The sequence below is a fragment of the Dipodomys merriami genome, unplaced genomic scaffold (assembly GCF_024711535.1).
Source record: "Dipodomys merriami isolate MVZ:Mamm:240054 unplaced genomic scaffold, mDipMer1.0.p SCAF_11, whole genome shotgun sequence".
Lineage (NCBI taxonomy): Eukaryota > Metazoa > Chordata > Mammalia > Rodentia > Heteromyidae > Dipodomys > Dipodomys merriami.
Genome location: NW_027202382.1, coordinates 49,258,966 through 49,285,245, shown reverse-complemented (window position 1 = coordinate 49,285,245; position 26,280 = coordinate 49,258,966). Strand labels below are relative to the sequence as shown.

The 26,280-nt window shown below is 55.6% G+C and overlaps 2 protein-coding genes across 2 annotated transcripts in view; both read right to left on the bottom strand.

Moving 5' to 3' along the window:
- Nucleotides 1-14,533, bottom strand: part of Rabl6 (RAB, member RAS oncogene family like 6) — a 30,877-nt gene extending 16,344 nt beyond the window's left edge. The window contains exons 1-3 of the mRNA XM_070015104.1: nucleotides 14,181-14,533; nucleotides 3,625-3,759; nucleotides 2,259-2,306 (exon numbers count right to left, since the gene is read on the bottom strand). Of these exons, the coding sequence (XP_069871205.1) occupies nucleotides 2,259-2,306; nucleotides 3,625-3,759; nucleotides 14,181-14,310 (313 nt within the window). The 5' untranslated portion in view covers nucleotides 14,311-14,533. The remainder of the gene's footprint in view (nucleotides 1-2,258; nucleotides 2,307-3,624; nucleotides 3,760-14,180) is intronic.
- A 113-nt stretch (nucleotides 14,534-14,646) lies between these two features.
- Nucleotides 14,647-25,062, bottom strand: Ccdc183 (coiled-coil domain containing 183). Its single transcript, XM_070015105.1, has 14 exons — nucleotides 24,923-25,062; nucleotides 24,222-24,343; nucleotides 23,573-23,650; nucleotides 23,314-23,481; nucleotides 22,574-22,678; nucleotides 19,156-19,278; nucleotides 17,676-17,801; nucleotides 17,525-17,579; nucleotides 17,014-17,114; nucleotides 16,208-16,368; nucleotides 15,837-16,005; nucleotides 15,645-15,755; nucleotides 15,473-15,569; nucleotides 14,647-14,866 (listed from the first exon to the last, which is right to left on the bottom strand). Exons 1-14 carry the CDS (start codon nucleotides 24,990-24,992, stop codon nucleotides 14,748-14,750), a joined length of 1,605 nt encoding a protein of 534 aa, XP_069871206.1. The 5' UTR covers nucleotides 24,993-25,062; the 3' UTR covers nucleotides 14,647-14,747.
- Nucleotides 25,063-26,280: the final 1,218 nt, after the last annotated feature.

The following is a 26,280-nucleotide window of genomic DNA, read 5'->3' as shown; positions in this document are numbered from 1 at the left end:
GGCCTTGAGCCTCAAGATGTCTCTACTATTCTTACTCCTCTCGGTCCCCTGCTGCTGTGTTCAGCCCTCATCCTGGGGGAGGGGAAGGCAGAGGTACTTTCCTTTCCTTAACAATGTTTCTGTGTTTCAGCAACGCGGATCACAGGGCTGTGTGGAGGCGACACTGCGCGGGGACCGACCCCTCCTGGGGTCCAGCCAAGTGAGGCTGTTGGGGTGGACATCACTAGGTGGGTGTGAGGAGGCAGTGATGGCCCTGGGGACCCTCTACCCTGTCTATCCCAGACACAGAATGGGAAGGGGGCACTTCATAGACTCCTAGGCAGGGGAGGCTGGCCTATGCCTGCTGAGGGTACAGGACGCCATCCACAAGTGATCTTCCTACGTGGAGTATGGCTCCCCATGACACTCAGCCCCAAGTCCTGACCCACTCTGGAAATCCTGTCCACGGGACAGTGCACCGTGATCCAGCAGGTGCAGATCTGGGACAGAGCTGAGGCAGGGCTTGGAGGTCGCTGAGCGCCCAGGTCTTGGCCTCTCAAGGGACAGCAGCAGTGACGAGGACAGGGGTGGGGACCCGGGAAGGGGATGCAATGTGGGCAGTACCAGGGCCTCTGATGGCAAGCTACACTCCAAATGCTGTGTGTACACACACACACACACACACACACACACGCGCGCAGAGAAAGTGTATGAAAGCACAAAGCTGGCATGCCTGCTGGGCCGGCCCTGCTAGCTGCACCCTGCTGCTGCTGGAATTGCTGAGCCACATTGGCCTCACTGCTTTCTCATCAGCTGATGTTCCCAACTCACCCCCAACAGAGCCCTACTGAACGTGGGCTGCAGAGAGGAGCAGGCACAACCCGTAGTGGAGAACACAGCATGAGGCACATCACCTAGTGAGCCCTTCAACGGGTCAGCTCAGAGCATGCCTGCAAGGTCAGGTGATACACTGGCCTGACCGGATATGGCTCAGCACCATACACATGCATGTGTGTGTGCGCGTGCACACTTGCACGCACATGCACACGCACACACACAATGCTAGCAGCAGGGTGGGCTGTGAGCTCTCACCCAAGGATCATAGAGGAACTTGTGACCTGATGTGAGAAGACAGGAATGGAATCAGATGCTGTTGGGGACACTGGGACCCTGCTGTTGCCTGCTACAGGTTTTGGTGGGTCGGGGTATCTGGGGGAGGGATGTCTACCCAGAAGTGAAGCAGCTGGATTTTCAGTTGTGAGCGCACAGGCCTGAGTCCTGGGTGCTGTAGTGAACTTTTGTCAATTGTTCTCAGGCAGAAGCAACGGTTCCAAGGCTCCTTAGTCCCTCTGCTTGGTGAGCACCCTCCTGAGGGAGACTACAGGGCCCGCCGACTCCCATGCCGCAGAAGGCAGAGGCCAGCAGCCTTAGTGACAGCAGCGCCCCCACCAAACCCACCAACTGACACAAAAAGGGATAGGCTCAGGCACTCGCTCTGCCTTCTCTCTTGCTCCCATAATTCTTTGTTCCCACTTCACCCGACTGGGGATGGAGGACTGATGTCTTCTCATTGTGTCCCTGCCTTGTCACTTTCCTGTCCAGGTGGTGCATAGAATCTGCACCTTCCGTAAGAATACCAGAGCTCCCTTGTGCTGGGCTTTCCTAGTACAAGAGCTATGCTCGGCAGCCACAAACTGGCCCCAAGTCTAACAAGAACCACAAGGCCAGTGAAGATGGGAACCTGTGAGAGGAACCTCTGATCACGGCATGAGGCCATCACCAAGTGCAGTAAGTATCTGGTGGGCAACCCTCTGGGAGCTTCTGGGATTTTCTCTGAAGTTCCCTTCATGCAGCTGCCAGGATTTTCCAGGTGGCTGGGGTGCTCATGACCAGGGCTGGACTGACACCTGGAGAGTTACACCAGTGGTTGCATGGGAGGAAGGGCTCCTGTGTGGGCCAGGGCTGGGAGCTTCCTCACCCCACCCAAGGTTAGCTGGTCAGGACTAAACAGATGCGCAAAGCATCTGGGAGCTCCTGGGGACCCAGAACCTCAGCCAGGCTTAGAACAGAGCTGGCAGGGGCTGGACTAAGAATCTGGGAGCTCCCCAACCCCTGTGGGGCAGCTGGGGCCTATGCCACATCTCTGGGCCTCCCCAGACTGTGCAGTAGGTCCTATGTGAACACAGGACTCAAGGCAGAGAAGCCAAGACTGGAAGCAAGGGGCAGATTCTATTTAGAGTGACTAGAGCATTCAAGAGAGAAAGGAAGAGGCACCTTACCTTTGTCCACTACATCCCAGACTTCAACTTTCACAACATCATCAGTGGCTGAAACAAGCAGAATTCTGGTTGGTGCTAATACACTCCTGGATTCCTACCCTATGCGGCTGGCTGCCCCTCCCCAAGACACCAGCTCCCTGGGTCCCTGTAGCCCACCGCCTCACTGGCAGCTTTCTACTGAGTGAGGCGGGGCTTCTTCTACTGGTCTCCACATGAACGCTGGCCTGTGGGCAAAGCTGCTGCACAGCGCCTCCACCACCGAGCATACCTGTTGGGTCCCCCAGGCAGACACACATAAACGGACGTGCACACAGCAAGGCTGCCTGAGTCCCGTCCTCCTGAGCCCCTTTCCTTATCCTGCTGGCTCCCAGTTTACTCCTAGGAGCAAACTCAGGAGGTCGGGGCTAGTCACACAGAGCAGGCCCAGGAAGGCTGCAGCCACTGCTACTGATCCTGTGGCCTCTGTGCCTTGCTGCTAGCCCCGTGGTATTCTCCAGGGCTGCTGACCCTGCTAGCCCCGTGGTATTCTCCAGGGCTGCTGACCCTGCTAGCCCCGTGGTATTCTCCAGGGCTGCTGACCCTGCTAGCCCCGTGGTATTCTCCAGGGCTGCTGACCCTGCTAGCCCCGTGGTATTCTCCAGGGCTGCTGACCCTGCTAGCCCCGTGGTATTCTCCAGGGCTGCATATCCTGCTAGCCCTGTGGTATTCTCCAGGGCTGAACATCCTACCGGTCCCGTGGTATTCTCCAGGAATGCATATCCTGCCAGTCCCATGGTATTCTCCAGGGCTGTGGACCCTCTCACTTGCCTCATGAGAAAGGGGACCAGTTTCTGAGTTCTTGTGATCTCGCCTCTCTCCCTAGGTAAGTGGGAGCAGAGAGGCCTTAGAGGATAGTGGAAGCCCTAGAACATGGAGGGTGGGCTGAACAGAAGTGGGGCTCAGTGTCTCTCCATGTGCTGTCAGTGTCGGCAGGCAACACCCCCAGAGGTGTCTAGAAACTGTAGTGTTTGAAGATATTTTCTCTCTTGTTCAACCACAGCTGTGGCTTCAACACTGAAAGGGAACTTCATGATCTAAATCTATGAATTGGGGTGATTCAAAAGCAGCTTCTATGAATGAATGGTCCCCAAATAGCTCTGAGCTCACCTAGGGACTCCCACAGTGACAGCCACTGTTTGCTTAGTCTGGGGAAAGCACCTCCTAGGACCCATGAGGGAGGGAAGGAGGGTAGAGGGGCAGGCAGGGCTGTACTGTGCTAGAGGGTCTGGGCACCATGTGAGTGCTGGGAGGGTGAGGAGGTTGGGGCACTGTACTGCACGCGTCCCCAGTCCATGCTGTAGTGCTGCGTGCCTTCCCCTCCACTTACTCTTGTAATTCCAGTGGATGCTGGTGACTTGGATCTCTTGAGTGGGGATGTACTCCTCCAGGAACTTCTTGCCCTGCAGCCGGTGCCACAGCGCAGTCTTGCCTGTGTTTCTGTCCCCCCGGATCACAATCTTCACTGGAATGAAAAAGGGCAAAGAAAAAGAAATCAAAACCACACTTCTAAGACATTGTCTGCTCTACCTCAACACGCTGTTTTCTGCAGCCATCTGGCAAGCATGGGGAGAATAGCAGTTCTTCACCCGTCAACCCTGGCTGGCCAGATAGCTTCTTCCAAGGTTCAAGGGTACCTGACAACAAGCAGGCCGACACCAAGGACAGTGGTCAGACTTCTGAGTAGGAGGCTCCCCTGAGCCTAGCTTTCCAATTTGTGGAAGAACAATCTCTCCCAGAGTCACATGCGCTGGGAACCACGGACGACCCTCAGGTTAGGACCCACTATGAGGAAGCTTTGACCTGCCCAACCTGAGTAAGACCCAGGGCAACATTCCAGGCCTTAATGGTCTGCTCTTTACTCTCCCCCACATCCTGGCAGATTGATTGATGGATCACATACTAGGGATTAAATTCAGGACCTCTTGCTTGCTAGGCTTGTAGTATGCCACCTGAACTACACCCCAACCAGGCTTTTTACTGTTTATTTTTGTGCCAGTACTGGAGCTTAAACTCAGAACCTAGGTGCTATCCTCTAGCCTTTTAGCTCAGACTGGCACTTGAACTACAACTCCATTTCTGGCTTTTTGGTAACTAACTGGTGGTTAAGAGTCTCATGGACCTTCCTGCCTGGGCTGGCTTTGAATCATGACCCTGAGATCTCAGCCTCCCAAGTAGCTAGGATTACATAGCATGAGCATCAGCACCTGGCTTTTGCTGGTTATTCTGGAGCTGAAGTCTCACAGACTTTCCTGCCTAGGCTGGCCTTGACTCTCAACGCTTGGGATCTCGGACTCCTGAAGCAGCATGTACTTTTGGTACATGACTTTTAAGGAGGCTGTGTCTCACTCACTGTGGGTGGGCCTGTGCTCTGGAGTAGGGTAGCGCCACCTTGTGGCTGAAAAGGGGAGGAACAGCAGTTTGGAGGTGAGGACCAGGTCAGCAGAGCCAGGAGCTCTTCAATATGCCTGAGGCTCACAACATTTTCCCAGCTCTGTGACCATGAATGATTCAAATTCTCCAACAAACCATGCTTCATCATCCGAGTTGGGGGGTGCATCTGACCTCTCTTACTTGGAGGAAGCATGACACATCTGGTGAGTGACACAGAGGGAAACAATGTCAAAAACAGGCCTGAGGTTTCTGGTGGTCTTGCTCATCCAGGCAGAGGAGCTCCCAGCCTGGGCACACCCCAGGGAGCCAGAGGAGGCCACCATGACCCGGCCACCCCCTCAAGGCTTCCAGGAGGGAGTTGGGGAAGGGTCTAGGAAGCGTCGGAGGCTCAGGGCAAGGCTAGGAGCAGGCTTCTTTTTCCAGTATTGTCTCAATCTCACTACAGGGCTATTTAACACAGTTCTTAGTCTGAATCCTTCTCCGGTACAGAGGACCCTGACACCAAAGACAAATGAGGCACCTTGGCCTCACAGCTCGGCTGGATTCAGGCTCATTGGGCTACTCCTGGGCTCACTTGGCACCTCTGTTCTCAGTGACACTCATCTCTTCTTCCATGAAATGCTTCACTAACCTCACTCTGTTCCATCTTCCCTTCAAGTCCCACTGCAGCCACATGAAAGTATGTGTGGCCTAGTCAGATCCAGGATGCTCCCCCAAAATGTGTTCATAGTACGGTAGAAGAGACAGATCCAGAGATCCGAGAAGAGCAGCACATACTTTCTAAGGACTGACCCAAGACATCTAACTCATCTAAACTTATTGGTGCTATATTGTTTAAAACAATTTTGTCTTTTTTATTTCTGGAATAATTATAATACTATAATTTGTGTGTGCGTGGGGGGGGGTTACTTTGGCCTGCTGCTCTACCATTTGAGATATACCTTCAATTCTATTTATGAATAAAAGTTTACAAGTAACTTTTTCCCACTGAGTTATTTTATTTGTATGCATGATTTACATCTCTAGAAAAACCATGCCAGGGGCTGGGAAAGTGGCTCAGTGGTAGAGCGCATGCCTTGCATGCCAGAGGCCCTGGTTCGATTCCTCAGTACCATATACGCAAAAAGAAAAAAGCTGGAAGTGGCGTTGTGGCTCAAGTGGTAGAGCGCTAGCCTTGAGCTGAAGAGCTGAGGGACAGCGCCCAGGCCCAGAGTTCAGGCCCCATGACTGGACCTCCCCCCCCCCCCCAAAAAAAGAAAAACAATGCCAGGATTTCTCTTTTTTTGTTGCTGCTGTTGGTGGTGGTGGGGCTTGAACTCAGGGCCTGGGCACTGTGCCTGAGTTCTTTTACTCAATGATAGTGCTCTACCACTTTGAGCTACAGCCCCGCTTCCAGTTTTTGAGTGGTTAATTGGAGAGGTGTGAGCCACCGGCACCCAGTTTTCCCTCTTTTTCCCTCTTGTTTCTCCAGGGTCAATGATGCCAGCTGAGAACAGTACAATGGAACAGACTGATGTGAGGGGAGCAGGCTATCCTGCCATCTTCTATGTCTCTGGGCTGCACATCAGAGCTGGGGCTGATCACCACATACTTTGAGTCTGCTGTGGGCTCACATCATCTCCCAGCTCTATGATCACTAATGATTTCACATTCACCAAAGTTACATCATCTCCATCAGAAATGTGGACAATGACTGGAACAAGCACAGGCCAATAAGGACTTGGCATCTGCCTTTCTTTCAGCACTATATATTTTTTTTTTTGCCAGAGACCAGGACTTGGTATCTGATGCTTTCACTCACTGGCTGGTGCTCTACCACTTGAGTCATTCCTCACACCCTACCTGACACTCTTGACAGCCCAGCCAGGAAATCCATGGCATCATTGCTGTGGCACAGAGATTGTAGAAAGGCTTTGCGTCTGTCTCAATGGCATGCTACAAGATATAGTGACAACTGTCAGCAGGACAGCCACGTGTCAATATTTACAGCTCGTCTCTAGCTGCCATCTTTTAGATGTTAACAAGTGATCACCAAGCACACATTTTATATTTTGTGGCATTGTTACTGTAACTAATAAGTCAAAGAACCAACATATATTAGATGTATGTACTGTTTCTATATACCACAACGAAGGATAAAATAGTATTTGGTAATTTTACTACATTCCTGTTACATATACAGGAAATCATAGCAATTATAAATTTAATCTGAGTAAAGTTTAAAACTATACCTTATAACAAAGGGCTTTTATTTTATTTTATTTATTTATTTATTTTCCGGTCATGGGGCCTGAACTCTGGGCCTGGCGCTGTCCCCCAGCTCTTCAGCTCAAGGCTAGCACTCTACCACTTCAGTCACAGCGCCACTTCCGGCTTTTTTCTTTTTGCTTATGTGGTGCTGAGGAATCGAACCCAGAGCCTCAGGCATGCAAGGCAAGCGCTCTACCACTGAGCCACCTTCCCAGCCCAAAGGGCTTTTTTTTTTTGGTGCTTGCCCTGAGGCTTTTAACTAAGGCTTAAGGCCTGTCCCTGTGCCTTTTTTTGCTCAAGGCTAGTGCTGTACCACTCAGCCACAGCTTTATATCTAGTCTTTTGCTGGTTAACTGAAGATAAGAATATCAAGGACTTCCCTCTCTAGGCTGGCTTTGAATTGTGACCCTCAGATCTCAGCCTCTTGAGTAGCTAGGATTACAGGTGTGAGCCACCTGTGCCTGGTGATAAAGGGCCTTTAAGATGTATGTGTGTGTGTGTGTGTGTGTGTGTGTGTGTTTACTGAAAAGGTAATTTTCCCTGATATTGAAAGCTTCTGAAGTTTTACAAATCTATTTTATTATCATTTACTGATCATTTTCCAGAGATGTCAAACTTATTGGTCTTTACAGAGAATTACCTCTTCCTCAGACTGCTCTTCTACATTCTTTTTTTTTTTTGGTTGTGGGGCTTGAACTCTGGGCCTGAGCGCTATCCCTCAGCTCTTCAGCTCAAGGCGAGCGCTCTACCAGTGGAGCTATAGCGCCACTTCCGGTTTTCTAGTGGTTTATTGGAGATAAGAGTTTCATGGACTTTCCTGCCTGGGCTGGCTTTGAACCACGATCCTCAGATCTCAGCCTCCTGAGTAGCTAGGATTACAGGCGTGAGCCACTGGTGCCCAGCTTCTTCTACGTTTTCAAGCCTACATTGAACATTTAAAATATTGTTTAGCTGGACACTGGTGGCTCATGCCTATAATCCTAGCTACTCAGGAGGTTGAGCTCTGGAGGATTGTGGTTTGAGGCTGGCCTGGGCAGAAAAGTTTGCTAAATTCTTATCTCCAAAATGACCACTAAAAAGCAGGGCTAGAGGCATGGCTTAACAGCAGAGCACAGAGCAGCAAGTATGGTGTCTTGGGTTCAAATCTTAGTTAAAAAAAAAACAAACAAAAATGGGCCTCAATCTCTCCTGTCTTTCGGTCACTTTCTCTCATTTGGTCTCAGAATCTACTTTACCTGTTGTAAATGAAATAAAACTAAATCGATTTGATTTCAGTTAGCCCTCTCCTGGATACAGTTGATGTAAGATATATATTAAATAGGTAGGTTTCATTAGGTAGCCGATGAGAAGAACACCATGCACTATTCAGGCAGGAGAAGTTATTTACCAAACTGCTGCCCCTGCCACGCATGGTAGTGAAGCACAGCTGAAAAGGAAAGTGGGGGGGAGGGGGGAGGGCGCAACCCACCCCTGGGCCAGGAGGGGGAAAGGTATGGCCACACTGGATCCGAACAGGACCTCAGGGTCTGGAACCCTCCTAAGCTCAGATGGGAGGCATGTGACCAGAGGTGGCCCAGGATGTGACCTAGCAGGAGGGGGAAGTTGACTGCTTCCAGGTGTGCCAGTTACCTAGGTAACAGACACGGAGTGGAAACTTAGCCAAGATGTAGGGAGGTATCCCTGTGCGGGCCTTACAGTTGCTTGCTTCATTCTTTAGCCTTTCCACAATCTTGTATTTTAGCCAGGAAACACAGCTGGGGTCTGGCTTATCTGAAGTGGTAAGCCAACTAGGTGTCCAGAGCTTCTGTACACGAAGGCTCCTTAGCACGTGGCTTGTCTGCTTTTCTTCTGTGTATTCTCTAGTTTTTCCTCCATTATCAATACTTGTCTACCCTTTTGGTAGAATAACAACTTCCTCTCAGGTAACAGAAACTCTTGAGAGTTCTTCTAAATTTTTTTTTTCCCTTTCAGTGCTGGGAACCCAACCAACGGCCTCCTTATACAGTGGATACTCCCAGTCCCAAACAATGCCATTGGTATCTTCAATCTGCTCCTTTTACTTACGGGAGCTGGACACCCCTGCATGTGGGCTGCACATGTGGAACCGTCTCCAAGGCTCACTCGTCTTCCTTGAATCACATGCCTACACTGACATGTCACTGTCATTTTCCTCTAGTACTTTATGAGGAGCTAGCTGTGCAAAGATCTCAATTCTCCAAGCCTGAAGTCTACATTGCCCACTTCTTCAAAGATCTACAAGGACATTACTCCAAAGGACAGAAAAGGTATGTGGTATTTGTTTCCATGTTCTGGAGAAACTCTTGTATTATATTTCCACTTTCAGTTCTGAGCTCTACCTACTGGTTTCTCTTCAGGGAAGTAGGGAGCCCATTTCCTCATTCTTTGCCTATCTCCTGCGTCCCTTCCATTCACGTTCCCTATACAATGCTTTATTCCCTAAGAAGTAACAAGTGCCCCCCCCCCTTTTTTTTCTTCTGCTTTAAGTTTTTGGCAACTCCTTGCAAGTTGCCTAGGCATCCAAAGTTATTAAGAGTGTGTTTTTGGCCAGGCACTGGTGGCTCATGCCTATAAATCTAAGCTACTCATGAGGCTGAAGATCTGAGGATCACAGTTTGGAGACAGCTAGGGCAGGAAAGTTTGCCAGACTTTTACCTCCAATTAACTACCAGAAAACCAGAAGTGGCACCATGGCTCAAAGTGGTAGAGCGCTAGCCTTGAGCAAAAAAAGCTCAGGGATAGGGGCTGAGAAGGTCGCTCAGTGGTAGAGCGCTTGTCTTGCATGCATGAGGCCCCGTGTTCGATTCCTCAGCACCACATAAGCAAAAAGAAAAAAGCCGGAAGTGGCTCTGTGGCTCACGTGGTAGAGTGCTAGCCTTGAGCTGAAGAGCTGAGGGACAGCATCCAGGCCCCACGACCAGACCCCCTCTCCCCCCCCCAAAAAAAACTCAGGGATAATTCTCAGTCCCTGAGTTCAAGAAGCCCCATGCCTGGGGGGCGGGGATCAGTGGTGGAGTGTTTGCCTAGTGTGTCCTGGCTGAGCTCCCCACCCTTTCCCTCTGCACTGGTACTGGGGCTTGAACTCTAGACTCACTCTCTTGCTTGGTGGTTTCCTTGCGTGGTGTGTACTTGTAATCTCAGGTACAATGCAGTCTGAAGCTGGAAGAAAGTCTGAACTCTTTACAACTAGCCTGGGCAACATAGTAAGACACTATTTCACGAAGCCTGGCACCAGTGGCTCATACCTATAATCCTAGTTACTCAGTGAGATCTGAGGATCATGTTTTAAAGCCAGCCAGGACAGGAAAGTGCCCATGAGACTCTTATCTCCAGTTTCAAAAACAAAACAAAAAACAAAAGTAAGCTGAGCGCCAGTGGCTCACGCCTGTAGCTAGGATTGTATTACTTTTGTTGGTAGTGGTAGTCGTGGGGCCTAAACTCTGGGTCTGGGCACTGTCCCTCAGCTCTTCAGCTCAAGACTAGCGCTCTACCACTAGAGCCACAGCACCACTTCCGGCTTTTTCTGCTTATGTGGTGCGGAGGAATCGAACCCAGGCCCTCATGCATGCAAGGAAAGCACTCAACCACTGAGCCACTTTCCTAGCCTCAACATTTTCTTGGCCAGTCCTGAGGCTTGAACTCTGCTGAAGGCTAGCATTCTACCACTTGAGCCACAGCACTACTTCCAGCCTTTTCTATGTATGTGGTGCTGAGGAATTGAACCCAGGGCTTCATGCATGCTAGGCAAGGTCTACCACTGAGCCAAATTCCCAGCCCCAGAAAGATAACATTCTGTGAGTTAGAAAGCAATAATTGATTCCTACTTATAAGAATCCTAATCTAGCCGGGCGCTGGTGGCTCACGCCTGTAATCCTAGCTACTCAGGAGGTTGAGATCTGAGGATCGTGGTTCAAAGCCAGCCCGGGAAGAAGAGACCGTGAGACTCCTATCTCCAATAAACCACCAGAAAACCGGAAGTAGTGCTGTAGCTCAAGTGGTAGAGCGCTCGCCTTGAGCTGAAGAGCTGAGGGACAGTGCCCAGGCCCAGAGTTCAAGCCCCACGACCGACAAAAAAAAAAAAAAAAAAAAAGAATCCTAATCTAGCTGAGTGCCAGTGGCTCACGCCTGTAATCCTAGCTACTCCGAAGGCTGAGATCTGAGGATTGTGGTTCAAAGCCAGCCGGGGCAGGAAAGTCTGTGAGACTCTTATCTCCAATAAACAAACCACTAGAAAAATGGACATGGAGCCGGGCGCTGGTGGCTCACGCCTGTAATCCTAGCTACTCAGGAGGCTGAGATCTGAGGATCGCGGTTCAAAGCCAGCCCGGGCAGGAGAGACCGTGAGACTCCTATCTCCAATAAACCACCAGAAAACCAGAAGTGGCGCTGTAGCTCAAGTGGTAGAGCGCTTGCCTTGAGCTGAAGAGCTGAGGGACAGCTCCCAGGCCCAGAGTTCAAGCCCCACGACCGACAAAAAAAAAAAAAAAAAAGAAAAATGGACATGGTGCTGTGGCGCAAGTGGTAGAGTGCTCGCCTTGAGCTGAAGAGTTCAGGGACAGCACCCAAGCCCAGTTCAAGCCCCACGACCAATCAAAAAAAAAAAAAGAATCCTGATCTATAGTTATCATATTGCTGATGTGATCTCCAAGATATTAAAGAAAAAAATAAGAACTAGAAACTTTTTTTTTTTGGGTCCAGTTGTGGGGCCTGAACTCTGGGCCTGGGCACTGTCACTCAGCTCTTCAGCTCAAGGCTAGCGCTCTACCACTTGAGCCACAGAGCCACTTCCGGCTTTTTTCTTTTTGCTTATGTAGTGCTGAGGAATTGAACCCAGGCATGCAAGGCAAGCGCTCTACCACTGAGCCACCTTCCCAGCCCCAAGATCTAGAAACTTTAAAACCTTATTCCTCATCTATATGGACAACGGTCCCCCTCAAGTGTAACTGATATACAAATACACATTCCCCTCCTCCCACCTTCTTTTTGGTTCTGTGAGATTATAACCAGCTCCACCAGCTACCGGAGGTTAGATTTTCTACTCTGGAACAACCTCACTGCGCTTGTAAGTCCATTCACGCCAGGATCACTGGGGGCTGGGCCCCTTAGGGAACCCTTTCACAAAGTGAGCCGTTCAGGTTAGATTTCCAAGGGACCAGGGTTAGGTTTCAGGTAACACTGTAAGTAATAAATGAGGGATCCGAATGAAGATTCCAAAGACTGGCTGTAAATGAGCATTCCAAATTCTCTGATGTGAGAGAAATACATACAAAATTTCAAGTTGACTTGAAATGAGTATTTTTGTTTTACTTTGGTGCTCGAATCCAGGACTCTGCGCTGGCCAGGCAGGCAGGTGCTCCATCACTTGTGCTGTACTACCAGACTTTCTGCTTTAGTGAAGGCCTCTCTACTTTTGGTTTATAGTCTCACTTTTCTTTATTTTTTGCCAGTCCTGGGGCTTGAACTCAGGGCCTGGACACTGTCCCTGAGCTTTTTATGCTCAAGGCTAGCACTCTACCACTTAAGCCACAGCGCCACTTCCAGCTTTTTCTGTGTGGTGCTGAGGAATTGAACCCAGGGCAAGCACTCTACCACTGAGCCACATTCCCAGCCCAATCTCACATTTCTTGATTGGCTCAGTATGGAATTCAACCCTCCAACTCTACCTCTCCAATGTGGCAGCCAAGACAGATGAAAGCTACCACAACCAATTCTTTATCCTGAGGGTGGGGAGGAGGGCACAGGCTGGCTTCAAACCAAGAACCTTTCAGGAACCTCCTGAGTAGCTTCGATTACAGGTTGAGTTTGCTTTTAAACCTGCTCAGAAAGCCAGGCACCGGTGGCTCAGCCTGTAATCCTAGCTACTCCGGAGGTTGAGATCTGAGGATCTCGGTTCAAAGCCAGCCCTGGCAGGAAAGTCTGTGAGACCCTTATCTCCAATAAACCACTAGAAAACTGGAAGTGGCGCTGTGGCTGAAGAACTGAGGGACAGCGCCCAGGCCCAGAGTTCAAGCCCCACGACCGACCAAGAAAAAAAAAAAACCCTGCTCAGAAGTCCTCTCAATCAGTTATTACGTTATATTATCACCAAAATAGAATACTAAGGCTCAGTATAAAGTGAGCAGTGTGTGTGTGTTCCAGCATCTGCTACAGGAACCCCCGAAAAGAAAAACTCAAAAGAGGTCAAGAAGCCAGTCCACTTCTAGGAGCTGCACGATGTGCATCACTGGGGTCGGGATGGAAGGGCCCCGGGGGTCTCCGTGCCCCTCCGCTTCCAGCAGGGGCCGGGGAGGCGGCTACAGTCCAAGGCTGCGCCTCCCGCAGCCTCTTCTGAACGCGCCCCTCACCAGTGCTCCTAAGGAGACGCAAATAGGTGTGAATAAGGAAGAGGCGCGGCCGCGGAGCCCGAGGGGCTCGAAGTCGACCACGAACCCCCCACCCAACTCCGGCCGGCCGGGGCGCGCGGGGCGGACCTGCACCCGCTCTTACGTAACGCCGCCCCTTCCACGAGGGCGCCCGGGCCCGGCGGGGGGGGGCGAGGCGGGCGGGGCGGGGCTCCGGGCCCCCCCCCGGCCGCCCCTCCCCCCCCGGCCGCCCTCTCCCCCCCCCCCGGCCGCCCCTCCCCCCCCGGCGTCGCCCCCCCCGGCCGCCCTCTCCCCCCCCGGCGTCGCCCCCCCCGGCCGCCCTCCCCCCCCGGCCGCCCTCCCCCCCCCGGCCGCCCTCCCCCCCCGGCCGCCCTCCCCCCGGCCGCCCTCCCCTCCCCCGGCGTCGCCCTCTCCTCCCTCCCCCGGCGTCGCCCCCCCTGGCCGCCCTCTCCCCCCGGCCGCCCTCCCCCTCCGCCGCCCTCTCCCCCCCCGCCGCCCTCTCCCCCCCCGCCGCCCTCTCCCCCCCCGCCGCCCTCTCCCCCCCCGGCCGCCCTGTCCCCCCCGCCGCCCTGTCCCCCCCGCCGCCCTCTCCCCCCCCCGGCCGCCCTCCCCCCCCCCGCCGCCCTGTCCCCCCCGCCGCCCTGTCCCCCCCCGCCGCCCTGTCCCCCCGCCGCCCTCTCCCCCCCCCCGGCCGCCCTCTCCCCCCCGCCGCCCTGTCCCCCCGCCGCCCTCTCCCCCCCCGGCCGCCCTCCCCCCCCCGCCGCCCTGTCCCCCCCGCCGCCCTGTCCCCCCCCGCCGCCCTGTCCCCCCGCCGCCCTCTCCCCCCCCGGCCGCCCTCCCCGACGGCGCGGGCCGCACTCACTGTTGTACTGCACCCCCTTGGCGAAGCGCCTCTGCAGCGCCTGGTTCATGGACTGCAGCCCGGCGGGGATGTTCTTGTCCCGGCCCGGGGCCTGCTCCGACCCCACCAGCTTCTTCAGCGCCGAGAACATCTTCCTCCTGGACGCCGGAGCCAGGCGCGGCCCGGGAGCTCAGCGGTGGCGGCGGCGGCGCGGCGCGCCCGGCACCATGTCCCGGCGGCCCGGGCTTCCCCCCGAGGCCGGAGCCGGCGCGGCCACGAGCGGCGCTCGCGGGGCCTCAGCCGCGGCAGCTCCGCTCCGGCCCCCGCGGCCTCCGGCGCGGCCGCCGTCCGCCTGCCAGTGCCGCCATCTTGGCGCCGGCGGGCCTACGGGGCGCCGCGAGGGCCGCGCATGCGCACGCGGCCGCGCCGGTCGCGCAAGCGCAGACCCGGCCCCGCGCCTGGGTGCGCTCGGGCGCGCGCCTCCCGACCCGCCGCCTCCCCGACCCGCCTGGCTCGGGCCGGCACTCGCGCGGCGCCCTCGAGGTCCCGGAAAAAAATGTTTATTCGTGTAACCGAGGGCGAGCGGCGCTACTTTTTCCTCTTCTTTGCCATCTTGAGCTTCCCCTCGATCAGCTCCTGGCCCTGCTTCTTGATCTCCATCCTCGACGGCACGTAGCTCATGTCCACGTCGTCGAACTGGAAGGTGTCTGCGGAGGCGGGAGGGGGGGGCGAGGGGGACGTCCGAGTCCGCGTGCCCGGCCCGGCCTGAGCCCCGCCCCGCCCGCCCCGGGACGGACCCTTTCCCGACCCACCCCCACAGGCCCGCGCTTGCCCGCCCCTTCCAGCCAGGCCCGTCCGAGGCGGCCCAGGGGAAGGGCCCACACCAACTAAAACGCCTCCAACCGCCCGGCTCTGCCAGAGGCCCCGGCCCGGCTCCCCTCGTGGCCAGTGGGGCCCTTCCTTTGGGAAAATTAATACGTTCTGTGGCTTTAGCTTTTCCATGTCATCGCTAAGTCACCTCTAAAAGCCCAGTGATAGAGCAGCAGCTCTGAGTGAAAAAGCCAGATGAGAGCACAAGGCCCCAAGTTCATGCTTACACACATACCTACCTACCTACCTACCTACATACATACAAGCAAGCTGTCCCTGTCCCCGCAGCCCCTACTGTCCCTCTGGGATGTGGTCAGATGGAAGGACCACCACCCTCAGCCTCTGTCTCAGCGATTCAGGCCTGTATCTGGTTCTGCCTGTGGCCCCGTGGCCCCTTCCCTGTGGCTGGGAGGACCCCTCCAGGTCCCCAGCCAGAGCCTCACCTATCACATCCTCCTCCGAGTCTTCAAAGGTGATCCTGGTGTTGTATTTCTCCTTCACAGTGGACAACTCCAAGGCATCCTTCACCTTTAGGTTGGCCTGCATGCAGGCCCACACTCTTGTCAGCCTGGAGCGGACGTGGGGGCTCCAGGCCCTCCCTCAACCCTGGGCTACCTCATGCGTCATGGTTTTCATTTTCAGCTTGTCAGCCAGGTACGCCAGCTTCCTCTCACAGTACTCCAGCTTGCTGTACACATCCAGTGGGTCGGAGAGCACCACTTCCTTCTGCAGGCCAGAGGAGGGGCTCATCTCCGCTCGGGCCACACTAAGGGACCCTGGGTGATAGCTCCTCTTCAGGGCTGGTACCTGGTGACTTGGCAGAGTGATGCCAATGAGCCGCATGTAGAGGTTGTCGATTCCCACCTGGATCGTCAGCAGCAGCTGTTGGCTCTTGGTCAGGTTTCTGGTGGCTAGCTGGAGCCTGGCTTCCTCCTCTTCCAGCTTGTTCTTCATCTTCTTCTCAACGGACTTAAAGCTGTGGAGAGTAAGGGTGACGCAGTGCCCAGGCCCAAGGAGGGTGCCGAGGCCTGGCTCTGAGCTGGGTCCCGAGCTTGGGAGCTCAGAGCTGGCACACGGGCCTATAGCTCCTCTGTAGACACACAGGCTGACCCGCCATGAAGAGGCTGCAGCTCCCTGCTGACATCTGCGGGATGGAAGCAGCCCTTGGAGCCATGTACCTGGTGAAGCCCGGTGTCTGGTGGAATTTGAGCAGCGCCTGCTCGAGCTCCAGCTTCTTCATCAGGGCGTCCAGCTGTGCCCGTCGCGCCTCATAGTCGTCCATCTGTACCTCCAGGTTCTCTTCAGTGTTCTTCTGAGCCAGGAAGCGGCCGGCAATATCCTGACCAGTCCGGGCAGAGAGAAGCAGGTGCGGGCCTGAAAGGTGGCCAGGGCTCCGCAGCCCTGGTTTCTCTTGGGTGGTATACGGTGGCTAGTGCCGGTTCTCTGGGCTCAGTCACCATGTTGACCAGTGGTGGGCAGCGAGGGCTGTGAGGAGCCGGTTACAAGGGTTGGGCCTGAGCCGTGGCACACACCTCAAGACAGGCAGAGAGTGAGACCCTCACCTGTGGTGAGGAGAGCACATGGCACCTTGAGCTGCTCTGTCTGATCTTGGACAGGCTCACGTCAGGGCAAGGGACGGGAGCTGGAGGCCCCCAGACGATCAGCTGCCAGGATTATACTAAGTGGGCCGGCCGGAAGCAGCTGTTTATTCGGCTCTTTGAGGGTGGGAAGGGAAGCAGAGCCAGAGGTAAAGGCTACGCTCTGACCATTTGGGTGTCTAGCTCTTGGCAAGCTCCACGGAGGAGCTGGGACAGGGCTGGGATGTGTCAGCTATATCGTGGGTGCGTTTCCTACTCTAGGCCGTGAGGCCTGGGAGCCCCACGTCTGAGGACATGCGACGGGGCTAAGCCTTCCTTGTCCTTGCCAGGGGACCTACAGGCCCGGGATAGGCCCTTCACGCCCTGGGAAGGCCAAGCAGCCTTACCCAGATTTGGGAGCACTGCACAGTGGACTTGACCTTCTCCACCAGGGCCGTCACTTCCGTCTGGTACTCCACATCCACTGGAGACGAGTCTCTCTTCTTCACTGGGCACAGCAGAAAGAGAAGGGCCATAGGCATGCGGTGACGGCCATCAGAAATCTCTGTGTGTGCCAAGTCCCTGGGAAGATACCCAGGATGCCGGAGCTCCTCAGAGCTCTCTGGACCTGGACTTGTCTGCCTCAGCAGGACCTGGCGTGGGCACCCCAACACGGTCCAGGCAGCTGAGGACCCAGCTAGTATGGTACTGTGTAGCTCCGAGAAGTCATTGGGTGGCCGAGCCCTGGGGCAGCATCTCGGTGTCCCCATTAGGAGCAGCTGGGGAGAGGCGGGGCCTGTATGTGTCACTTACCTTGGTGACCACAGGTTATACCTGGCCTCATGGTGGCCTGCCTGGGCGGTCAGCCAGAGCTAGCCTCTGTGGAGACCCTGACCAGGGCAGGGAGCTAAGACTCACCCCTCTGGGTCTCAGCGTTTATTATGTTGGATGGGAAGTCCAAGTCTCTGTGGCCCTGATGGGAGAGAGGGGAGCAGGCACGGTGAGCGGAGCTGCGGGAGCAGGGCTGCGCCCCGAGCACAGGGTCCCCGGGCTCTGCCCTGAGACACACCCGGCGGTACTTCTCGCTGGCCTCCTTGTTGTGGATCTTGTCATTGAGCTTCTTCTGCTGGTTGAGCCGGTTCTCGCGGGCCCGGCGCGCCTCGATGAAGGTCACCTCCTTTTGTCTCATGTTCCTCTGGGGACACAGGGATGCTGGGGGGGGTGCTGGCTCACCAAGGCAGTGCTCTGCCAGTCTTTGTCCTGCAGGGCTTCTTGCCATGTCTCTCTTCCTACCGTCTCCTGCACGCTGGCTGGCTCCTGCCTTCCTCTTTGGGACCCTTGGCTGGCACTCCTGCCTAACGACTTCTCTCTCCAGCTCAGTTCCCTCAGCCCTCCAGTCCTTTGCCCCCAGCTGCCTCCTGGCCTACATCAGAACCCATTCAAGTAGACTGACATGTCTAGATGTGAATTTATTATTCCCACTCCCTCCCTCCCCCCCCCCCCCCCCGCAAGAAACCCCAAACCCTGGCCTCTTTAAGTGCATCCTGCTTTGGTGGCTAAAACCAAAATCAATGCTTCTGCATCTTAGACACAGCTTTCTCCCTCTCTAGCTCCAGCACTAGAGATCACTGGGGTGACCTTCACTGCTCAGGCCACTTCTACTCCATAACCAGCCTGCTGCCGGGGCCAGCATTTCTTCCCTAGCACCTGCTAGTATATGCAGTCTGAGTGCAGCCTTTGGAAGTGTGGGTCTTACCATGTGTCCCTTGCCTCTCCGAGGCCCCAGGCTGCCACCAACGCAGAGGCTGTTGCTCCCTGTGCCGCAGCCTCCTCACAGCTGCAGGCCTTGGCTTTTCTGAACCTCTCCCCTTGAGTTCTAGCTATCCTTGCTGGGCCACTCCCCCCCTGCTGTGTGTGTGTGCATGCCACTACTGAAGCTTGAACTCGGGGCCTAGGCGCTGTCCCTTAGCTTTTTCAATCAAGGCTGGTGCTCTACCACTTGTGCCACAGCTACACTTCTGGCATTTTGCTGGTTAACTGGAGATAAGAGTCTCATTGACTTTCCTAACTGGACTGGCTCTGAACTGTGACTCTGAGATTTCGGCCTCTGGGATAGCTGGGATTCCAGCTGCTGCAGACCACTCAAACACTGCCTTCTAGGAAAGCTGCCCTGGACCTTCTTGAGTAGGAGGTCAGCACCCTGGACAGCCCCCAAACACCCATACTCTGCTATGTGGCATCCGCCTCACACCGCCCACGTTGGGAGGACAGTGTATGCGCCCACCCGTCCTTGCTGTCTCCCCAGCGCCTTAAAGGAGTCTTGGCATAGCCTGGGGTAATAGGTAAACCCAGTCCCGGCTGCATCCACTTCATGGATTCTCGGTCCAAAGGGACTCCTCTGACCAGTGAGTGGACAGAGCAGCCGACAGGGACAATTGCTGGGTTCTTCCTGGGCTGCAGATGGTGTGGGCAGGGAGTGTCCTGGGGGGCCCTGTGCCGGTCAGGTTCAAGGGGCAGAGGGTCCCCCGTGTCCTGGGCGCTGAGCTTACCTTCACCTCATCTGTAATCATTATGGCGTCTTGGGACATGACCGTCATGTCTGACAGTTCTGAGCAGTAGTCAGCCACCAGGTTCTGCAGCTTGTCCAACTCCTTGGGGTACACTGCCAGCACCTGTGAGAGCCAGCAGGCAGTAGTCATGAGGGCCACAGAGATGGGGTGCCATTACGCTCTGGGCTGGCTTCTCTGATCCCACCCAGCAGCCCGGCCTCTACCAGGCTTTGGGGGTCCCAGGCCAGGGCTGGGCTCTGGTCTGCGGTCCCAGCCCGTGCCCAGGCACAGTGCAGGCAAAAGGAAGTATGCCAGGAGGGCCAGATGCAGACCAGGGGACACTCACTGTCCAGCCCCACAGCACAGAGGCACATTTACCCATGCAAGCATTCATTCATTCATTTGCTGGCCTGAGGCCTTGAACTCAGGGTTTCCTGGTCTTGCTTGGCTTTTTCCTCTCACGGTTGATGCTCTACTATTTGACTCCAGTGCCAGGTAACTGGAGGCAGAATCTTGCAGACTTTTCTGCTCAGACTGGCTTTGAAGCATTATTCTCAGATCTCAGCCTTTGAGTAACTAGAATTATAGACGTGAATCACTGGTGCTAGCTTTAACTCTTTTTTTTTTTTTTTTTTGGTGCCAGTACTGAGGCTTACACTCAAGGTTTCTTGTTCACAAAGTTGGTGTTCTACCACTTCAGCCTGGCATTTTGCAGGTTAATTAGATATGGAGTCCTGAAGACTTTTTTTTTTTTTTTTTTTTTGGGTCCGGTCATGGGGCCTGAACTCTGGGCCTGGGCGCTGTCCCTCAGCTCTTCAGCTCAAGGCTAGCGCTCATCCACTTGAGCCACAGCGCCACTTCCAGCTTTTTTCTTTTTGCTTATGTGATGCTGAGGAATCGAACCCAGGGCCTCAGGCATGCAAGGCAAGCACTCTACCACTGAGCCACCTTCCCAGCCCTCCTGAAGACTTTTTTGCCCAGGTTGGCTTTGAACTCTAGGTCTCAGTCTGAGCAGTAAGGATTACAGGCATGAACTACTAGTACCCAGCACAGAGGTACTTTAAGATAGAACATAGCCAGATTCTGGTGGTTCACGCCTGTTATCCTAACTACTCAAGAGGTTGAGATCTGAGGATCATGGTTCAAAGTCATCCTGGGTAGGAAAGTCCATGAGACTCATTTTTTTTTTCTTTGTTGGTTGTGGGGCTTGAACTCTGGGCCTGGGCACTGTCCCTCAGCTCTTCAGTTCAAGGTTAGCATTCTACTGCTTGAGCCACAGTGCCACCTCTGGTTTTCTAGTGGTTACTTGGAGATAAGAGTCTCATGGACTTTCCTGCCTGGGTTGGCTTTGAACCGTGATCCTCAGATCTCAGCCTCTTGAGTAGCTAGGATTACAGGCGTGATCCACCAGTGCCTGGCTCATGAGACTCTTATCTCCAATTAACCACTCAGAAAACTGGAAGTAGTGCTGTGGCTCAAGTGGTAGAGTGCTAGGCCTTGAGCTGGAAAGCTGAGGGACAGCGCCCAGGCCCAGAGTTCAAGCCCCATGACTAACCAAAAAAAAAAAAAAGATAGAACCTGATGGGCTGAGGGTCTCTCTAGCATGTATGAGGCCTGGAGTTCAAACTCTGAGTAAACCCTGGCCTACTCAGCGGATGTGCTGAGCTCAGTCTACCTGTAGGAAAGGCTAACGCTGAAGCCCAGTGGGGCTTGCTGGTTCTGAGGTGGAGGAGGGGCTCAAAACCTGAGCCAGGCATCCTTGAGGCTGTGCTCAAGGCCATGGCCAAGTCTCACTTTACTTTGGGAAAGTTAATTCCTGATCTAAACAGTTGATAGCACAGCTCTTCTGCAAGGTTGCTATGGGGACTGAGGGAGAATGTAAAATGGCATGTTTCCTGCAGGGGATTACTATTTGAATCTTTAACTAAGTTATTAGTAATTTGAATATTTGCCTTTTTTGGGGGGCGAAATATGGATGAACATGGTAATTTTTATTTCTTGTTCTTGTTTTTCTTTTTTTTTTTTTTGCCAGTCGTCGGGCCTTAACTCTGGGCCTGGGCACTGTCCCTCAGCTCTTCAGCTCAAGGATAGTGCTCTACCACTTGAGCCACAGTGCCACTTCCAGGTTTTTCTGCTTATGTGGTGCTGAGGAATCGAACCCAGGGCCTCAGGCATGCAAGGCAAGCGCTCTACCACTGAGCCACTTTCCCAGCCCCTCTTTTTCTTTTTTTTGGTTAGTCTTGGGGCTTTAATTCAGGGCCTGAGCGCTGTCCCTAAGCATTTTGTGCTCAAGGCTAAGGCTCTACCAGTTGTTTAGTTAGAGATAAGAGTCTCAGCTTGCTGCTGGTGGCTCACACCTATAATCCTAGCTACTTAGGAGGCTGACATCTGAGGATCGAGGTTCAAAGCCAGCCCGGGCAGGAAAGTTTGTGAGAATCTTATCTCCAATAAACCACTAGAAAACCGGAAGTGGTGCTGTGGCTCAAGCTGTAGAGAGCTCGCCTTGAGCTGAAGAGCACAAGGACAGCACCCAGGCCCAGAGTTCAAGCCTTACGACCGACCAAAAAAAAAAAAAAAAGCACCCAGCTGAAGAAGGGAAAATGGGCAGAGTCTTTTGGTAGGGAGGCCAGGCAAGAAGGCAAAGTGGAAACATGAAGCTGAGAGCCCCGGGGCAGGGCCAGGAAACAGGACCCAGGCAGGAAAGAGTTGCATTACTTGTCCCCCCACCAGCTCCTCCTGCTAAGCCGTTCTGTCCTGCATGCTGCCCTTTCTCAAGGCAGAGGTGTCTGGGGTTGCGGTGTCCGTCTCCGGACCCTCAGCTCTCCAGGCTTCCATTTCAGTGCCTCTCCTGCCACCCTTCAACTCCTCCCTATCTGCTCTCCACTGTGGGTGTCTGAGGGCTTGCCACCTTGTAACTCATGGCTCTTAGGAGCTTCTCCTCATATTCTGTGCAGAGAGCAGGGAGGCCAGGTGGGCAGCAGGCAGCAAGCTGTGGCCAGCAGGAGGACTGGAAGGTGAGAAGGACTTGCCCTCGTTAGGGGACGTTTGGCCACTTCTGACCCTCAGAGGCCCTGTGCTTAGCCGTGTTGCGGCTGGGTTTTGAGACAGAGCCTTACTGTGTAGCTAAGCTGGCCTTAAACTCAGTCTTCCACTCTTAGCCTTCTGAGTGCTGAGATTACAAGCATGTGCTTATCACGTCCAGCCTTAAGTATGAGTAATTCTGATAGACCCTACAACATGCTTTTTGGAACAGCAAAAATGAAGTCTGTATAAGAATGTTTTACAACTTTAGGGTCCTGCTTTGCTGGTAGCCTGGAAGATGGCTGCGGGCTTGGGGCAGCCCTATCCAAGTCTTTCTGCCCCCACCGAAAGCTAAGCCCTGCAACCTGCCCCTGTTAGCCCGAGGTGAGTAACTCACCCTCTTCAGGTACTCCAGCAGGTTGAGGTACAGCTGGTGGATGTTGTGGCTGGTATTAATCTTGACGACTGTCTTTTCAATGTTGTTCTCTAGCTGACGGATGACCTGGGGTGGGCTGAAGACTCACTTAGAGTGCTTGGGGAGCAGGCCCAGGGCCTGGAGAGCTCAGATCCTGCCCAGAGGGCATGGGGACCTGGGCTTTCTTCCAAGAGGGCTAATTTTTTTTTTTTTTTTTTTTTTTTTGGTGCCAGGCCTGAGGCTTGAACTCTGGGCCTAGACACTGTCCCTGAGCTTTTTTTGCTCAAGGCTAGAGCTCTTTCACTTGAGCTGCAGCTCCATGTATAGCTTTTTTAAATGATTACATGGAGATAAAAGTCTAAGGGATTTTCCTGCGTGGGCTGGCTTTGAATCATGAACCACGATTCTCAGGTCTCAGCCTCCTGAGTAGCTAGGATTATAGACTTGAGCCTCAGGCACCAATTTAAATGATTAAGTAGTTGTACAAAGGATTCAATTCAACCAGTCAATTTATGAGTAGGACACACTCCTTCCCAAGAAGTCTGGCTTCCCTAATCTTGCTTCTCTGATGGGGCTCTACTCCTCCAATGGAAGCACAGCTCTTGCATAGACCCGCCCCTCACTGGAGCCTCCGCCCACCGGGGGCCTCCGCCCACCGGGGCCCCGGCCAGGCTCCGCCCCGGCCAGGCCCCCACCCCCACCCCCGGGCCGGCCCCACGCACTTGCAGCTGCCGCTGCTCTTCCCGCGTGGATTCTGACTGGCTCCGCAGCTGATCCAGCTCCAGCTTCAGGCCCTCCAGCTTCTGCCCGCGCCGCCGCACCAGGTGGATCAGCTCGTTGTGCGTGTTCACGCGGTCGAAGATGCACTTGCGCAGCTTGTCCTGCGTCCCCTGGGTCCGGGAGGGGTCCGGGGTGGGCGGGCGCGGGGTGGCCGGGGAGCCCCGTACCCCGGGCGGCCGCCCGGGCCCGCCCGCCCCTCACCTCCATCGTGCCGTTCCTGTGCGCCAGCCACAGGGCCGGGTCCTTGGCGCAGACCTTGGAGATGGCGCGCTGGTCGAACTGCGGGGCGACGGGGAGGCTGAGCGCTCCGCGGGCCCCGGAGGACCCCGGCCGCCGCCCTGCGGGAGCCTCCGCCGGCTTCCGGGTCCTGCGCTCCCGGGACGAAGAGCCAGCTGCCAGGCTGGGAGGCGGCCGGCCCACCGGGGCCAGGCACTCCGGGTGGCGGGGCGCTGTCGCGCATGGCAGGGCGCGGGTCGGGGTCGCGCGTGGCGGGGCGCGGTCGCGCATGGCAGGGCGCGGGTCGGGGTCGCGCGTGGCAGGTTGGGGTCGCGCGTGGCGGGGCGAGGGCCGGGGTCGCGCGGGTCGGGGCGCGGGCCGGGGTCGCGCGGGTCGGGGTCGCGCGGGCCGGGGCGGGGTCGCGCGGGGCGGGGTCGCGCGGGGCGGGGCGCGGGGCGGGGCGGGGTCGCGCGGGGCGGGGCGCGGGGCGGGGCGGGGTCGCGCGGGGCGGGGCGGGGCGCGGGGCGGGGCGGGGTCGCGCGGGGCGGGGCGTGGGGCGGGCCGGGGTCGCGCGTGGCCGGGCACCCGCCCCAGCTCGCCCGGGGAGCCGTCTGTGTGAGGCCCAGCCCCGCACCTTGGCGGTGAAGGCCCTGTCCTGGGCGCTTTCCCGGATGTGGTCGCGCAGCAGGGCCATAGCGGTCTTGTTCTGTGCCAGCTTTTCCTTCATCCCTTGGATCTGGAGCGTCCGGCATTGCTCTGGGGGTGGCCGCGGGAAGAGGGGCCAGCTGAGGGCCAGGCCCGGGCCAGAGGCCGCGTGCGGGGGGACGCCGCGCTGGTGCCCGGGCTCCCCCCGCGGGGGCGCGGGCTGCCTGGCTCAGGCCATCCGCCCAGGCCAGGGCCAGCAGGGCACCTTCGTCCCTTCCAGAGGCCGCCTGCTTCCCTCCCCCCCCCTCAGCCGCTACTGTGTCTGTGAGCACAGATCTCCCTGAAGCCTCCTCCCTCCCCCATCTCCCCTCGTGTCGTGGGGGGGGAGGGGGATAGGGTGGGGGGCAGTGTGGCCATCGCCCTGCGGAGCTTTGTATTAAAACAACAGAAACTTCTGTGGGTGAAGGTCAGTGCTCCAGTGCTTGCCTAGTATCCTCCAGGTAGTAGCCCCCCCCACAAAGCAAACCCAACCCAAAGTGAGATCTGCCCCTCCCCCACACATGGGGGGGGAACCATATGCCTGAATACCATATGGTGTTCTCCTTATGGGCCACCTGTACACCTATTTCAGGTACCTAATGCCCGGGACACCCCCGACTGCTAGGTGGGCCAGCCCAGGGTGTGGCTCACCCTGGAGCCGAGTCATGGTCCTCAGCTCCTGAATTTCTCCCTCCACCTCTGCCTCTCCGTGCAACTTCATGGTGGCCCTGGGGGTTCCTCAGGGCTCTGTGCACCTTCTCCTTCTCAGTGTGTTGCTTGTTCACAGAGCTGACATTCAGATTGTGTCTGGAACCTGGGCCCATTGTGACGGGAGACAGTGTTCTGAATGCCTTGCCCAGGGGACCTTGGAACCCTAGCTGCCCTCTGCCGTGACTCTTGCCTGGATGCTGACTGTCATGGAAATGAATTCTGTGGTGGCTGCTTGCTGCCCAGGAACCCTGCTGGTTTTCAGGAGCCTCTTGGTAGTGGTGGGTGACTTGGAGTGGTTTGGCACACCACTCCACACTTACACCCTGTTCCTCTCTGACCCCCTCTTGTCCCTAGGCCCGCAGCGCTGCTCCCAAGCTTGTTACACCTGTCATCACCAGGCAGGACCACCGTGCCACAGCCACGTCCTGAAAGCCCATGCCCAAGACAACCCATTGGGCACCTCCCACCTCTGCCCCTCACTGTTCCATCTCTTCCATTTCTGACCTGTGCTGCGCCTCCTGAAGCCCAGCCTGCCCACTTTCCACCTGGCTCAGACCCTGGGCTTGGTTCAGTTACTTACCCCACACAGGGTCCAGGCCACACCTCTGCACCCCGCTTCTTCCCTTAGAGCAGTGTGCCCAGGGCTTGGGAGATGTCTGTGCCTCTCAGTCCTGGGGCAGAAGGCTGAGGCCAGGGTGGGCAGGGCCAGCGTCTCTGCTCTCCACAGCGTGCACGCCCCAGCTTCTCCCATCACACACACAGGCTGGCCCCTCCCTATGTCCTCTATGGTCGATCTCTGGGACTGTAAGCTGATCTCGTGTGAGGACACCCGGGACTGTGTGCTGATCTCGTGTGAGGACACCCGGAAGATTGGATTAGCCACTTCGGTGACCTCATTTAACTTTAATCGCCCCTTACAAGTCCTGGGGGCTTAGAGCTTCAGCATAAGAATTTGGGAACACAGCTGGGTGCTGGTGGCTCACGCCTTTACTCTGCGCTACTCAGGAGGCTGAGATCTGAGGATCTTGGTTCAAAGCCAGCCCGGGCAGGAAAAGCTGTGAGACTCTTTTTCTGTTGTTGTTGTTGGTTGTGGGGCCTGAACTCTGGACCTGGGCACTGTCCCTCAGCTCTTCAGCTCAAGGCGAGCGCTCTACCACTTGAGCTACAGCACCACTTCTGGTTTTTCTGGTGGTTCATTGGAGATAAGAGTTTCACGGACTTTCCTGCCCGAGCTGGCTTTGAACCGTGATCCTCAGATCTCAGCCTTCTGAGTAGCTAGGATTACAGGTGTGAGCCAC

Bases quoted from the DNA above. Each gene is read 5' to 3' on its own strand.
- Ccdc183 (XM_070015105.1), bottom strand. From the start codon at position 24,992: ATGAAGTTGCACGGAGAGGCAGAGGTGGAGGGAGAAATTCAGGAGCTG. The intron at 17,802-19,155 runs GTAAGCTCAGCG...CTGTGTCCCCAG, and splicing joins TGATTACAGATGAGGTGAAG to AGGAACATGAGACAAAAGGA. The intron at 15,756-15,836 runs GTACCAGCCCTG...TCTGGCCTGCAG, and splicing joins TCACTCTGCCAAGTCACCAG to AAGGAAGTGGTGCTCTCCGA.